We start from the raw sequence: 15889 nt of genomic DNA on the forward strand, positions 1-15889 counted from the left end.
GGAGCAAACTTGAGCCTCGGGACCACAGGTAAGACCAACTTTTCTGCTGCAAGCGACCTGCCTGGTGACCTCAGGACACACAGAGGCAAAATTCCTCTAGGACCGGGCACTTCCGGTATTTAGCAGGGGGTGGGGGACCCAAACCGGTGAATCCCTGCCCTCAGCAGCTCTCTGCTCCCAAACACCGTGGGAGAGAGACCTCACCGCCTGGTCAGGTGGGCACTCCTGAGGCTGCAGAGTGGAAGAGACCACCAACACTGCCCACCCCTGCTCACATCCCTGGCCCAAGAGGAAACTGTATACGGCCTCTGGGTCCCCGTAGAGGAGGGCCCAGGAGCAGCAGATCCACTGCATCTGAGACACCGCCAGAACCTGAAGGGACCAACCGGATAAACTGTTCTCTGCACCCAAATCCCGTGGGAGGGAAAGCTAAACCTTCAGAGAGGCAGACATGCCTGGGAAACCAGAAGAGACTGCACTCTGCACACATCTTTGACGCCAGAGGAAAACACCAACGCCATCTGGAACCCTGGTGCACGGAAGGGCAGCGCAGATCCCCCACGAGCAAACCTGAGCCTCGGGACCACAGGTAAGACCAACTTTTCTGCTGCAAGTGACCTGCCTGGTGAACTCAAGACACAGGCCCACAGGAACAGCTGAAGACCTGTAGAGACGAAAAACTACACGCCCAAAAGCAGAACACTCTGTCCCCATAACTGGCTGAAAGAAAACAGGAAAACAGGTCTACAGCACTCCTGACACACAGGCTTATAGGACAGTCTAGCCACTGTCAGAAATAGCAGAACAAAGTAACACTAGAGATAATCTGATGGCGAGAGGCAAGCGCAGGAACCCAAGCAACAGAAACCAAGACTACATGGCATCATCGGAGCCCAATTCTCCCACCAAAGCAAACACGGAATATCCAAACACACCAGAAAAGCAAGATCTAGTTTCAAAATCATATTTGGTCAGGATGCTGGAGGACTTCAAGAAAGACGCGAAGAACTCCCTTAGAGAACAAGTAGAAGCCTACAGAGAGGAATCACAAAAATCCCTGAAAGAATTCCAGGAAAACATAAATAAACAAGTAGAAGCCCATAGAGAGGAGTCACAAAAATCCCTGAAAGAATTCCAGGAAAACACAATCAAACAGTTGAAGGAATTAAAAATGGAAATAGAAGCAATCAAGAAAGAACACATGGAAACAACCCTGGATATAGAAAACCAAAAGAAGAGACAAGGACCTGTAGATACGCCATGAGCTTCACCAACAGAATACAAGAGATGGAAGAGAGAATCTCAGGAGCAGAAGATTCCATAGAAATCATTGACTCAACTGTCAAAGATAATGTAAAGCGGAAAAAGCTACTGGTCCAAAACATACAGGAAATCCAGGACTCAATGAGAAGATCAAACCTAAGGATAATAGGTATAGAAAAGAGCGAAGACTCCCAGCTCAAAGGACCAGTAAATATCTTCAACAAAATCATAGAAGAAAACTTCCCTTACCTAAAAAAAGAGATACCCATAGGCATACAAGAAGCCTACAGAACTCCAAATAGATTGGACCAGAAAAGAAACACCTCCCGTCACATAATAGTCAAAACACCAAATGCACAAAATAAAGAAAGAATATTAAAAGCAGTAAGGGAAAAAGGTCAAGTAACATATAAAGGCAGACCTATCAGAATCACACCAGACTTTTCGCCAGAAACTATGAAAGCCAGAAGATCCTGGACAGATGTCATACAGACGCTAAGAGAACACAAGTGCCAGCCCAGGTTACTGTATCCTGCAAAACTCTCAATTAACATAGATAGAGAAACCAAGATATTCCATGACAAAACCAAATTTACACAATATCTTTCTACAAATCCAGCACTACAAAGGATAATAAATGGTAAAGCCCAACATACGGAGGCAAGCTATACCCTAGAAGAAGCAAGAAACTAATCGTCTTGGCAACAAAACAAAGAGAAGAAAAGCACACAAACATAACCTCATATCCAAATATGAATATAACAGGAAGCAATAATCACTATTCCTTAATATCTCTCAACATCAATGGCCTCAACTCCCCAATAAAAAGACATAGATTAACAAACTGGATACGCAACGAGGACCCTGCATTCTGCTGCCTACAGGAAACACACCTCAGAGACAAAGACAGACACTACCTAAGAGTGAAAGGCTGGAAAACAACTTTCCAAGCAAATGGTCAGAAGAAGCAAGCTGGAGTAGCCATTCTAATATCAAATAAAATCAATTTTCAACTAAAAGTCATCAAAAAAGATAAGGAAGGACACTTCATATTCATCAAAGGAAAAATCCACCAAGATGAACTCTCAATCCTAAATATCTATGCCCCAAATACAAGGGCACCTACATACGTAAAAGAAACCTTACTAAAGCTCAAAACACACATTGCACCTCACACAATAATAGTAGGAGATTTCAACACCCCACTCTCATCAATGGACAGATCATGGAAACAGAAATTAAACAGAGACGTAGACAGACTAAGAGAAGTCATGAGCCAAATGGACTTAACAGATATTTATAGAACATTCTATCCTAAAGCAAAAGGATATACCTTCTTCTCAGCTCCTCATGGTACTTTCTCCAAAACTGACCATATAATTGGTCAAAAACGGGCCTCAACAGGTACAGAAAGATAGAAATAATCCCATGCGTGCTATCAGACCACCACGGCCTAAAGCTGGTCTTCAATAAAAATAAGGAAAGAATGCCCACATATATGTGGAAATTGAACAATGCTCTACTCAATGATAACCTGGTCAAGGAAGAAATAAAGAAATTAAAGACTTTTTAGAATTTAATGAAAATGAAGGTACAACATACCCAAACTTATGGGACACAATGAAAGCTGTGCTAAGAGGAAAACTCATAGTGCTGAGTGCCTGCAGAAAGAAACAAGAAAGAGCATATGTCACCTGCTTGACAACACACCTAAAAGCTCTAGAACAAAAAGAAGCTAATACACCCAGGAGGAGTAGAACGCAGGAAATAATCAAACTCAGAGCTGAAATCAACCAAGTAGAAACAAAAAGGACCATAGAAAGAATCAACAGAACGAAAAGTTGATTCTTTGAGAAAATCAACAAGATAGATAAACCCTTAGCCAGACTAACGAGGGGACACAGAGAGTGTGTCCAAATTAACAAAATCAGAAATGAAAAGGGAGACATAACTACAGATTCAGAGGAAATTAAAAAAATCATCAGATCTTACTATAAAAGCCTATATTCAACAAAACTTGAAAATCTGCAGGAAATGGACAATTTCCTAGACAGATACCAGGTACCGAAGTTAAATCAGGAACAGATAAACCAGTTAAACAACCCCATAACTCCTAAGGAAATAGAAGCAGTCATTAAAGGTCTCCCAACCAAAAAGAGCCCAGGTCCATATGGGTTTAGTGCAGAATTCTATCAGACCTTCATAGAAGACCTCGTACCAATATTATCCAAACTATTCCACAAAATTGAAACAGATGAAGCACTACTGAATTCCTTCAATGAAGCCATAATTACTCTTATACCTAAACCACACAAAGACCCAACAAAGAAAGAGAACTTAAGACCAATTTCCCTTATGAATATCGACGCAAAAATACTCAATAAAATTCTGGCAAACCGAATCCAAGAGCACATCAAAACAATCATCCACCATGATCAAGTAGGCTTCATCCCAGGCATGCAGGGATGGTTTAATATACGGAAAACCATCAACGTGATCCATTATATAAACAAACTGAAAGAACAAAACCACATGATCATTTCATTAGATGCTGAGAAAGCATTTGACAAAATTCAACACCCCTTCATGATAAAAGTCCTGGAAAGAATAGGAATTCAAGGCCCATACCTAAACATAGTAAAAGCCATATACAGCAAACCAGTTGCTAACATTAAACTAAATGGAGAGAAACTCGAAGCAATCCCACTAAAATCAGGGACTAGACAAGGCTGCCCACTCTCTCCCTACTTATTCAATATAGTTCTTGAAGTTCTAACCCGAGCAATCAGACAACAAAAGGAGGTCAAGTGGATACAGATTGGAAAAGAAGAAGTCAAAATATCACTATTTGCAGATGATATGATAGTATATTTAAGTGATCCCAAAAGTTCCACCAGAGAACTACTAAAGCTGATAAACAACTTCAGCAAAGTGGCTGGGTATAAAATTAACTCAAATAAATCAGTAGCCTTCCTCTACACAAAAGAGAAACAAGCCGAGAAAGAAATTAGGGAAACGACACCCTTCATAATAGACCCAAATAATATAAAGTACCTCGGTGTGACTTTAACCAAGCAAGTAAAAGATTTGTACAATAAGAACTTCAAGACTCTGAAGAAAGAAATTGAAGAAGACCTCAGAAGATGGAAAGATCTCCCATGCTCATGGATTGGCAGGATTAATATAGTAAAAATGGCCATTTTACCAAAAGCGATCTACAGATTCAATGCAATCCCCATCAAAATACCAATCCAATTCTTCAAAGAGTTAGACAGAACAATTTGCAAATTCATCTGGAATAACAAAAAACCCAGGATAGCTAAAACTATCCTCAACAATAAAAGGACTTCAGGGGGAATCTCTGAACTCAAGCTGTATTACAGAGCAATAGTGATAAAAACTGCATGGTATTGGTACAGAGACAGACAGATAGACCAATGGAACAGAATTGAAGACCCAGAAATGAACCCACACACCTATGGGCACTTGATTTTTGACAAAGGAGCCAAAACCATCCAATGGAAAAAAGATAGCATTTTAGCAAATGGTGCTGGTTCAACTGGAGGGCAACATGTAGAAGAATGCAGATCGATCCATGCTTATCACCCTGTACAAAGCTTAAGTCCAAGTGGATCAAGGACCTCCACATCAAACCTGATACACTCAAACTAATAGAAGAAAAACTAGGGAATCATCTGGAACACATGGGCACTGGAAAAAATTTCCTGAACAAAACACCAATGGCTTACGCTCTAAGATCAAGAATCGACAAATGGGATCTCATAAAACTGCAAAGCTTCTGTAAGGCAAAGGACACTGTGGTTAGGACAAAACGGCAACCAACAGATTGGGAAAAGATCTTTACCAATCCTACAACAGATAGAGGCCTTATGTCCAAAATATACAAAGAACTCAAGAAGTTAGACCGCAGGGAAACAAATAACCCTATTAAAAATGGGGTTCAGAGCTAAACAAAGAATTCACAGCTGAGGAATGCCGAATGGCTGAGAAACACCTAAAGAAATGTTCAACATCTTTAGTCATAAGGGAAATGCAAATCAAAACAACCCTGAGATTTCACCTCACACCAGTGAGAATGGCTAAGATCAAAAACTCAGGTGACAGCAGATGCTGGCGAGGATGCAGAGAAAGAGGAACACTCCTCCATTGTTGGTGGGATTGCAGACTGGTACAACCATTCTGGAAATCAGCCTGGAGGTTCCTCAGAAAATTGGACATTGAACTGCCTGAGGATCCAGCTATACCTCTCTTGGGCATATACCCAAAAGATGCCCCAACATATAAAAAAGACACGTGCTCCACTATGTTCATCGCAGCCTTATTTATAATAGCCAGAAGCTGGAAAGAACCCAGATGCCCTTCAACAGAGGAATGGATCCAGAAAATGTTGTACATTTACACAATGGAATATTACTCAGCTATCAAAAACAATGACTTTATGAAATTCGTAGGCAAATGGTTGGAACTGGAAAATATCATCCTGAGTGAGGTAACCCAATCACAGAAAAACACACATGGTATGCACTCATTGATAAGTGGCTATTAGTCCAAATGCTTGAATTACCCTAGATGCCTAGAACAAATGAAACTCAAGACGGATGATCAAAATGTGAATGCTTCACTCCTTCTTTAAAAGGGGAATAAGAATACCCTTGGCAGGGAATAGAGAGGCAAAGATTAAAACAGACACAGAAGGAACACCCATTCAGAGCCTGCCCCACATGTGGCCCATACATATACAGCCACCCAATTAGACAAGATGGATGAAGCAAAGAAGTGCAGGCCGACAGGAGCCGGATGTAGATCGTTCCTGAGAGACACAGCCAGAATACAGCAAATACAGAGGCGAATGCCAGCAGCAAACCACTGAACTGAGAATAGGACCCCCGTTGAAGGAATCAGAGAAAGAACTGGAAGAGCTTGAAGGGGCTCGAGACCCCATATGTACAACAATGCCAAGCAACCAGAGCTTCCAGGGACTAAGCCACTACCTAAAGACTATACATGGACTGACCCTGGACTCTGACATCATAGGTAGCAATGAATATCCTAGTAAGAGCACCAGTGGAAGGGGAAGCCCTGGGTCCTGCTAAGACTGAACCCGCAGTGAACTAGATTGTTTTGGGGAGGGCGGAAATGGGGGGAGGATGGGGAGGGGAACACCCATAAGGAAGGGGAGGGGGATGTTTGCCCGGAAACTGGGAAAGGGAATAACCCTCGAAATGTATATAAGAAATACTCAAGTTAATAAAAAAAAAAGTTGGGAAGGGAAAAAAAAAGAAGATACTGTCAAAATGTTTTTAATGTGCATTTAAAGTATGTGTGTTCAAGGGGCTTTCCTGTCTGCTGTTTTTGTTCCTGATTTGTTTGCTGTGAATGTGTAATCTGTTTCCTGGGGGCAAGAGTCTTCTGCTCCCCATGCAGGAAGCTTGCAACAGCCCCTAGCAGGATTCCTTTCAGGTAAAAAGAACATCAAAGCTGTGATTCTGAAAGAGACACACTCAAGAAAACAAAACAAACAAACAAACAAACAACCCCCCAAAACAAACCAAAAACAAACCAAAAACAAACCAAACGAAAACAAAACAAATGAACAACAACAAAAAAAAAACAACCTGTAGACCAGGCGTGGCTTCTTGGGATGAATCCCACACTAAGGAAAGGAAATCAGCACAGTTTTATTAGGTCCTGCCTTTACAAGGGCTGATCAGCACCTCCGTCATTCAAGTGCTGCAAAGCAAGCTAAAGAGTGCCTTGTTTGCCTGCCAGCTGCTTGCAAGGCAGGTTGTGTCTGCTGTTTCATTACCAGGGAAGGAAGGAAGGCATGTTTACGCGATTCAGCCTCTCATGGGCTCTCGGAACACCAGAAACGGGGAAACATTCCTCTATTTTAAGGAAACTGTCTGGATCCCCTTTCTTTCTCTCCCCTGCCGTGTATGATGAATGGAGTGATGGCTGATTCATGATGGTTGGATATCTTAAAAATACTCAGATACCACCTGGAACCATGCGCCATCTAACATCGAGTTTCTAATAAAAGTAAGGGAGAAACGGAGAAGGCTAGAGATGGCCCCTCCTGAAAACCTATAAGGGGATCCTGAAGTTGTCATGAGGGAAAAGGCAAAAGAGGCTGTCCATTAGGTCAGCAAGCGTCAGAGCTGCAGAGGTCAGCAGATGACCTGAAATGTGTGAGCTCTCTTCCCCAGTGCACGGGAACCAGATACGCCATTACTGTAGGGGCTGAATCCCTGGGAATTCTAACTGTGCTACAGGCCTACCTGGTTGGTTGAAAGTTTGTCTGAAAGCTTGGCTGCCATCAGATAACAGGTGCACTGGTATTCCCTTGCTCCACTCCCAAGGGCATCTTCCTATAAAATGAAATTTCATGCTCAGCCAAACTTTAGAAGCATATGATTTAAACATATGCCAGTCTCTTTCTACACGTCAGCAGCTTCTCAATTCTGCTCCCCTCCCATTCCCCTGGAAACGGCTCTGGTAGAAGCTTCAAAGGATTTGTTGCCAAGTGGTTCCTTCTCTCTGTCTTCACCATAAAACCTTTCATGAGACAGCAGAGCAGCCCCGAGGGCTGAAGTGATGATGTCTTACAGGGTGGTGTTCTATGTCTGAAATTATTTTCAGAATTACACCAGAGTTTTCTCTTTGCAAACATGTGTCCCAAAATATGTTACCATGGACCATGACCAATGAACACAGACTGATCCAAGTCTTGCCAGCTCACTTAAGGAAAGAGAGAATGTAGAAAAATGCTACAAATCTAGATATATCTTGAAATGATATCAAGGCATTTGATTAACTTGGAAGCAAATTTTTAGCCACATGGTGTGATAATTCACTCTTTCTAATATAAAGACATGATAAACATTGCCCAAATCAAGTTATAATTAATTTACACTGAATATTTTATTAAAATACAAATAAAAACTTGGGAAAATAGTCTTTATACTATTATATAAAACAGAATATTAGCATATTTTGTGTATTCTTCACACACACACACACACACACACACACACACACACACACACACACACCTATGGTCTGTTAAATTAAGAACATTTGAACAAAGAGGGCTGCTGGTCCAGCACGTCTTTGGTGAGAACAGCATGACATGCTTCCTGCCTTGGGACAGGGCCAGTAGGCATGAGCTTCCATCAGTGTTGACGACTGCTGTGGGTATAAGGTTTGTTGTATAATAATGTACATATTTTACATTCTTCCTTTAAGGAATGTCCTCCCTGTTAGCATTAATGACTCCATGATGAAGCGAAGGTGTGGCTTATGTCCCAGCAAAATGGCAAATGCTGGGACCTTCAGGACAGTCTTTAAGGCTATGGAAAAGAACTCTAAAACCATGGGTTCAAAAATATATAATTTCTCAAAACACAAGGATACAATATGAATTATGAAGGGTTTCATGAATCTAAAGAAACAAAGGCAGCTACATTAATGAGCCAGCTTGTCAGAAAGATACAAAGACGGCAGATTCCTGGGTTCAAGGTCATTCAGGGACACAGCAAAGTTAGGACCAGGTGTGGTAGAAATGGTAATTTCAGGACAGGGTACCACACAGCCAGCTAGTTTATCCACTGACTTAATGGAGGCAGGAAGATCTTTGAATTCTTTTGCAATGTTAAAAGAAAATGTGTACTTGCTGTCTCCTAAGAATTAAGGGACTGGGGTCATAGAATGTTGATTCAGAGGATAATCAGAAGGGAACCTGGAGTAAATGACTGAAACGATATGCAAAATAAGAGAATGGGCATATGATCTGCTGGAGATGAGCTATCCAGGGAGTTTTTTAGAATAGCAAGAGAAAACTGCTTGGAGAACTGACTCAAGCAGAACATAGAGCTGTCTGGAGATCTCCAGAGAAAGTAGGTCAGAGAGAAAGAAAGCACAACAGAGAGAAAGCAGGCTGGAAAGCTGTCTTGAGCAGAACATAGGCTGCCAGCTTATACTCATGATTTGACTTCAAGTCCTTTGCTTTCCTGTTCCCAGACACTCCTTCCTCAGAACCCCTCTCCAAGCCGAGGCTGGTCCTTGGCAGAGGGCAACTCAGGGCTCCTGAGAGGTGAGCGCCACTGTGCTGGTGTCATCCGGGAGAACTAGGAAAGGCCTGTCTAAGACAATGGGGTAAAACACCATGCTTCCAAATGCAAGCATCCTGGGGAGGTGACAGCTAACAGCTGACTAGCTAAGCTCCAGCCTGTCACTGTTGTATGGTCCCCCAGTCTGCCACACACGTGTCAGACTTCCCAAATTCTCCCTAGTTCTCCACCCTGTCCATGTTTCCCTTGTGCCTTGGGTGAGGTGCCATATTCTCTAGCCCACTCTGGTGACTAACTTGCAGCCATCTCTTTAGATCCTCTCAGCACATCATGACAGCACCTAGCTGGCCTGCTTCTATGGTGTAAGCCCCATTTCCTCAACTGAGACCAGCAGAACGACCGAAGAACCAGGGCCTGTGCTTCATGGCCCTTCCATATTCCCACTGTTTGGATATAATAGAGAGTTTGACAGCCAAGGATCTTCTGGGTGAAATGAACCCTGCAGGAGTGTGTGTGTGTGTGTGTGTGTGTGTGTGTGTGTGTGTGTGTGTGTGTGTGTGTGTCTAAGTCCTGAAAGAGTAGCAGATGAACATGAGATGTGGAAGCCGAGCTCACAGAAGCCTTAACAACAATACCACCTAACTATTGACTACACCTCAGCGCTGGGTGGAGGAATCTACAAGGGGATATGAACAATCAATCACTTTACAGCAGAGGCAGACTAGCCGAGGCATCAGATTGAGTCACACCTATCAGATTGTGAGAATTTTTTGTTAAAACCTTCATGAGTGTGTATGGTACGCCATGATATAAAAACATCTATTTCTCTGGGAAAAGGTTAAGGAAGTTTAAGACACATCGAATTAAGTCTTTCCAGAACGCATTCCACTGAATATCACTTCTCTTAATATGAAATACAGAGAAGAATTTACCAGAGATGCCCGAGGGCTAGGAAACCAACAGTTCTAAGCACACGCTACATGCTGGAATTGCCAGAGGCTTTGATGCTTCAAAAATAGCCAGCAAACGTTCAGCCTTAGGAGGTAAGAGTGAGTATATCCAAAGGTAACAGTGAGTGCATTCAAAAGGGATGGCATATTCTAAAGTCATAATGGTCATACTCAAAGGTCACAGTGAGCACACTCTAAGGTCACAGTGAACACATTCTAAGGTCACAGTGAGCGCACTCTAAGGTCAGAGTGAGCGCACTCTAACATAAGAGTAAGCATGTTGTAAGATAATTTTACACACGTTCTAAGGGGCATTTTTAGCCATGACAACCTCCAGAGGTGCAGGGTGAGCACTTAGCATATTGCCCTATCCACTATAAACTATGGATAAGCTGATTTTGCCAAAGAGACAACCAGGTCTCCATTTGAGCCACCCTGCACAGTCCACACCCATAAACATGAGATATCTGCATCATTCCAGAGACAAAGTGCCAAGAACATGTGGCATACAAAATAAGAGAAGGTCGTTACTGTGGCTTCTCCCAACAATGGAAATTCATTTGGATTTAGTTCATAAACCATCCAACCTAGGTTTCCCCAGGGACTCGTGTTGAAGGGGATGCACTGTAACTAAATGTCTGCACACAAAGGAAACCATGGCCTCCTGCTTAGTGCTGCCTGCCCGGCTGAATGAAATGAGTGGAGCAGGATGAGCAGCGCCATCTCTCTCCCAAGACCCAGGGATCATTGCAGAAGATGGGAGTAGAAAGAATACAACAGCCAGAGGATGTGGGTGACCACGGCCCAAGTGTCTTCTGGACACAAGCAAGTAAGCTGCACACATGAACTAAAAGAGGTTCGAAGAGCATGCACAAAACCCTAGCAATCCCATGCCAGATCAAAGCCCAGGAAGGATGAAATGCCAACTCCTAGAGGAGAAGCTACTAGCCATTGGTTACTGCTGGGGGAAGGAGAGAGAGTTTTCTCTGTACACAGACGAAACCATCTGCCCAGGCCTCAGAGACAGTGAACACAACTTATATCTTCTAGGAATGTTTACCAAAGACTTGTTTTAATCAGAAGGAGATGGGTGTGAGAGTGTGGATGAAATGCAGTCAGTTTCTGGAGCATTGTGTGACTGCAAGCGACAGTGCAGGCAGACACTTGATGCTTAGAAGGTGGATTACTATACAAGAAAGTCTGAAGACATTCTTACCGGCAATCATCACATAATTTTTGGATAATTTGAAACTTGATAGCATTAAATAATGAAGAAGTATAAAAGGAGGGTTATATTGATTTCAAAGTATTCACGACAAGACTTAAAGATTGGACTTCCTACATAGTAGATAAGTACTCTCTCTCCAAGCCACATCTCTAGCCTTCTACCACTGATCTACTAAACACTTCTGTTACCATAATAAACAGGTAGCTAAATATTTTCACCTAAAGATTTTTTTAAAAATTAAACTCTCGTTATAATGAGTCCCCCTAAATTATAACTAAATTAGCCAAGTCTTTTTTTTTTTTTGTTCTAGCTAGCCATGGATTATATCAACGTGAGGATCATGTGATCTCTGTATTTTACAGAAGCTTGCCTTTTCATGATAAATCTAGCTTTATTTCAGTCTTTGCTTTAATATTAAATGCTTCTGTTATGCTTTCCTTGACATTCTCTGTGAAAATTATATTTATTTCAATTATTATCACAAGCTAACCTGTGGGACAGAATACAGTTGTCAGGCTGCAAAAATTTTTGCAATAATATCCATTAACATATCAAATTGAGCCAATATAATTCAAGTATCCTTCAATAACTACCATTTCAAAAAGAAATAGCATTAAGATTTTCTATCTGTATGATGCCTGTGAACAGTCCTGTATTTGAAAATAATTCAGTTTCTGTCTTTGTGGTTGGTGCCTATTTGCTGAATATCTGTCCCCAACACAGTGACTGCAAAAACGGAGTGTGAGCTGGAGAGACTCTTCATCATATAGATAGGACACTCACTGTATACCTCATAAAAGCCCCAGTTTTAAGTAAGAAAGGTCACTGTGATTATGGGCTATACATGCTCTGTGAGTTATACTTGGAACACCACTGGGACTGTGTGCTACATATCTATGCGGTGAGCTACACTTGGGTTAACTATAGACTGCTAATATAAGGCATTGTGCTTGGTCATTTCCAGCACCGTCCCCCGATGCAGCCGAAAACTCAATGGCACTCAACTTAGCACCTACTTCAGGAAGTGCCTCAAATCCCTTTATAAAGCCTGTTAGAAGCATATGTGTCTGTGTGGATAAGATGGGAAGTCCTTCCAGACCAACCAACTTCATGAGTGGTAATCAGCTAGAAATATTAAATAGACCCAACCATGGCTTATGTATATTCTTTGTGGCACTTAGAAATTGCACAACTAGTTTGAAAACTTACATTTTTAATCTTATGGCTAGAGTGAGCATGAAATCAAGTGCAAGACAGAAATTTTTAAAAGGCTCCAGGGGAGATTCTGAAAACAAGCAATATCTGAGGTGAAAATTCTCCAGGTCAGAACCAACATGGCTAGATACAGGCCTTTAAGGTGTCTCTGAGAAACTAGCCAAAACAAATCGCAGGGAGGATGCAGTGAGACAAAAGCTGCCAGAGCCTCAGAAGGCTAAGAGACAACACCTCACTGCCATATAGACACATTATACTACACATACTCACATGCACATGCACACACATGCATGCGTGCACTTAAGCATGCACTCACACATGTGCTCATGTATAAACAATTTGTAATCACTGCAGGAGATGAAATGACACTTGGACAGCCAATACAGATTTCAAGAATTGGAGTCAACATTTTTAGGAGAACTATACAGAGACACCTAATGAACTTAAAGCACAAAGAACATGAAAATAACTATAAAAGCATAATAATAATAAAGTTGCTTAATGTCATTGAAACAGGAACTCTTCAGAAGAGCCAGACATTAAAAACACATACATTCAAAGGAACAAAATGAACACTACGCCAGGTTTTTTTTTATTATTATTATCACCTTTGAAAATTTAGAGGCAATATCTTTAAAATATTTAGAGAATGCTTTCAACTTAGAACGCTTTTTTCTAGCCAAGACAATTAAAGAAAATAGAGGCTTCTCTGATATGTTAAAGTTGAAAGAATACGCAAGGCAAAAATTCCTTAAAACAGAAGGGAAAATATTGATATGGAGTCTGCGTAACACAATGGAACTGGGAACATAGAAAATAATTAGTGACTATAAAATTCACATAAGTAATTTTAAATTCTTTAAAACACAGATGCAAAGTAAATTTATCCAATATCGTGAGATAGGAAGAGTGTGTAAAAATAAAATATATGAGGAAAATAGTACAAAGTTAAGAGTAATGAAGGGGAAGTATAGTGATTATAGGGTCCCTAGATGATATGTGGAGGCATATATAAGATCCCCAGGTTATACTCACTGGCATATGTAAGGTTCGTTAGGTTAGACATGTTAGACATGATGGTGTAGGTAAGGTCCTCATTTTACGTATGCAGATATGCATAAGGTTACTAGGCTTTACATAATGCAAAGTTTAAATATGAAAATACAAATAACATAGTACTAAGAGGTATAAAAATCTGTATTAACAATTCACCAACATAAAATTGTAGGAGCAAGCCTATAATTCTATCATGTGTGCAAAGTGTGGTGTGTGTGTGTGTGTGTGTGTGTGTGTGTGTGTGTGTGTGTGAAGTGCAAAGACTGTGGATTTGAGGCCAACTAATGTAACAGAGTGAGAATCTCCCTAAAAAAAAAACAGTTGCTGAGGGCGGAGCTTAGCGAGACAGTGACTGGTTCACACTGGTTCACTGGTTCTCTGGATTAGATAGATCCCTGCACTTCCAAAAATAGTGGTACTCTAGTTTTCTTTCTCTCTTAAAATCAGACAGAGTACATTTCAGAGCAAAAGGATGTGACCATTACTAAGATACATGAAACTAACCAACAATGATGGATGGAAATACTTATGAAAGGACTTAGTGATCCTCAATCATTAGGGGCCTTGTAGCACAGTTTTAAAAACCATGAAATAAACACTAAAAATTTTCCACTGAAAGAAACAAACCCACAGTTATAGCTAAGCAATTCAATACATCTCTCAATAACTTACAGACTATGTAGGAAAAAATTTGTGGGGCATACAGAAATTCTTAACAAGATGACCCATCAGCTTAATATGATATTCACAGTTTTCCGTCAAAACATATCTGAAAGCAGTGTTGATCTCATTGCTACAGAACATTTACCAGGTGGACTATTTTCTGGAGTATAAATTAAGACTTAGCTTTAAGGCGTTGTGTATTTATTCAATATCATGAGATATTCAGACTATATTAGAGGTAAAATGGAATAAGTAACTGAAAGTCTGTAAAAATCACTAATATATAAAAATTAAAAACTCGGATAAAATATGCATTATAAACTAGTTTAAGGAAATGCAATATATCATGTAAGTATATGTTGGATGATATATCATGCTCTTACATATAAGGAAATTTACAGCTTTGAATGTTTATATTAGAAAAGAGAAGTTGAAAACTACAAGGAGAACTTTTACCTTACACTAGTAAAGAAAAAAGTCCTACAAAATGCAAGCAGGAGGGCTAGAGAGATGGCTCAGCAGTTAAGAGCACTGACTGATCTTCCAGAGGTCCTGAGTTCAAATCCCACAACCACATGGTGACTCGCAATCATCAATAATGAGATCTGATGCCTTCTTCTGGTATGTCTGAAGACAGCTACAGTATACTTATAATAAATAAATAAATAAATAAATAAATAAATAAATAAATAAATAAATAAATCTTTATTTAGAAAAAGCAAGCCGGAGAGAAATAACAAAAACCAAAAGATAAATGATGAAATAACCAAATAAACATAAAAATTCTAAGGATAGTTACTTGAGAAGATCAAAAACTGATCAACTTGTAGATGGACTAAGGAGGGGGAAATGTGAGCTTTATATTGTAAACGAGGAGGTGACATGACTCAGATTTTATAGATACCAGTGAAAATCAAGTAAATATTTCTAACATTTTCTTGGTAGGCTTAAAAATCTAGATGTCCAGAATAGAATCCTTAAATTTCAGAAGTTACCAAAGCTCATTCACAGATATACTTTGATCACAGGACATGGAGATATCACATTGGTATTAACCAGAAAGGTTCTTCTGTGTTGGCTATCTTTCATAGTATTTGAAGCTATTATATAGGTTGCTGGAGAAAAACAAAACACCATAAACAATATTCGTAGCCAGCTGTGCCCCTGTGAGCTACCATGAAAGGCTTATCAAGTCATACCTTTATGTGCAATAGTGGCATGAACATTATGGGGGTAATCAACTGCCTTTTGGTTGAATTTAAGGCCTGCTGTACAGGAGGAAATACATTCCTGACACTGTAAATTTGGCCACAAACCTGTGGTTGGAGAACTTACTATGTACTGCACACAAAGCTACACTACAAACTAGTATCTATATCCTTAGATTGGTGCTGCTCTCAGTCTTCAGGGAAGTTATTTCTTGC

At 40.5% G+C, this 15889-nt stretch overlaps 1 protein-coding gene across 5 annotated transcripts in view; it reads right to left on the bottom strand.

The window, feature by feature from the left end:
- The window catches only part of Prkn (parkin RBR E3 ubiquitin protein ligase), a 1215323-nt gene that overhangs the window by 701797 nt on the left and 497637 nt on the right, over positions 1 to 15889 (bottom strand). For 2 of the 5 annotated variants that reach the window (XM_087584826.1, XM_087584818.1), the window contains exon 5: positions 7563 to 7652. In XM_087584826.1, the coding sequence (XP_087440952.1) occupies positions 7563 to 7652 (90 nt within the window). 5 annotated transcript variants of the gene reach the window in all.

This window comes from Rattus norvegicus, chromosome 1, assembly GCF_021556685.1.
Source record: "Rattus norvegicus strain SHRSP/BbbUtx chromosome 1, alternate assembly SHRSP_T2T, whole genome shotgun sequence".
NCBI lineage: Eukaryota > Metazoa > Chordata > Mammalia > Rodentia > Muridae > Rattus > Rattus norvegicus.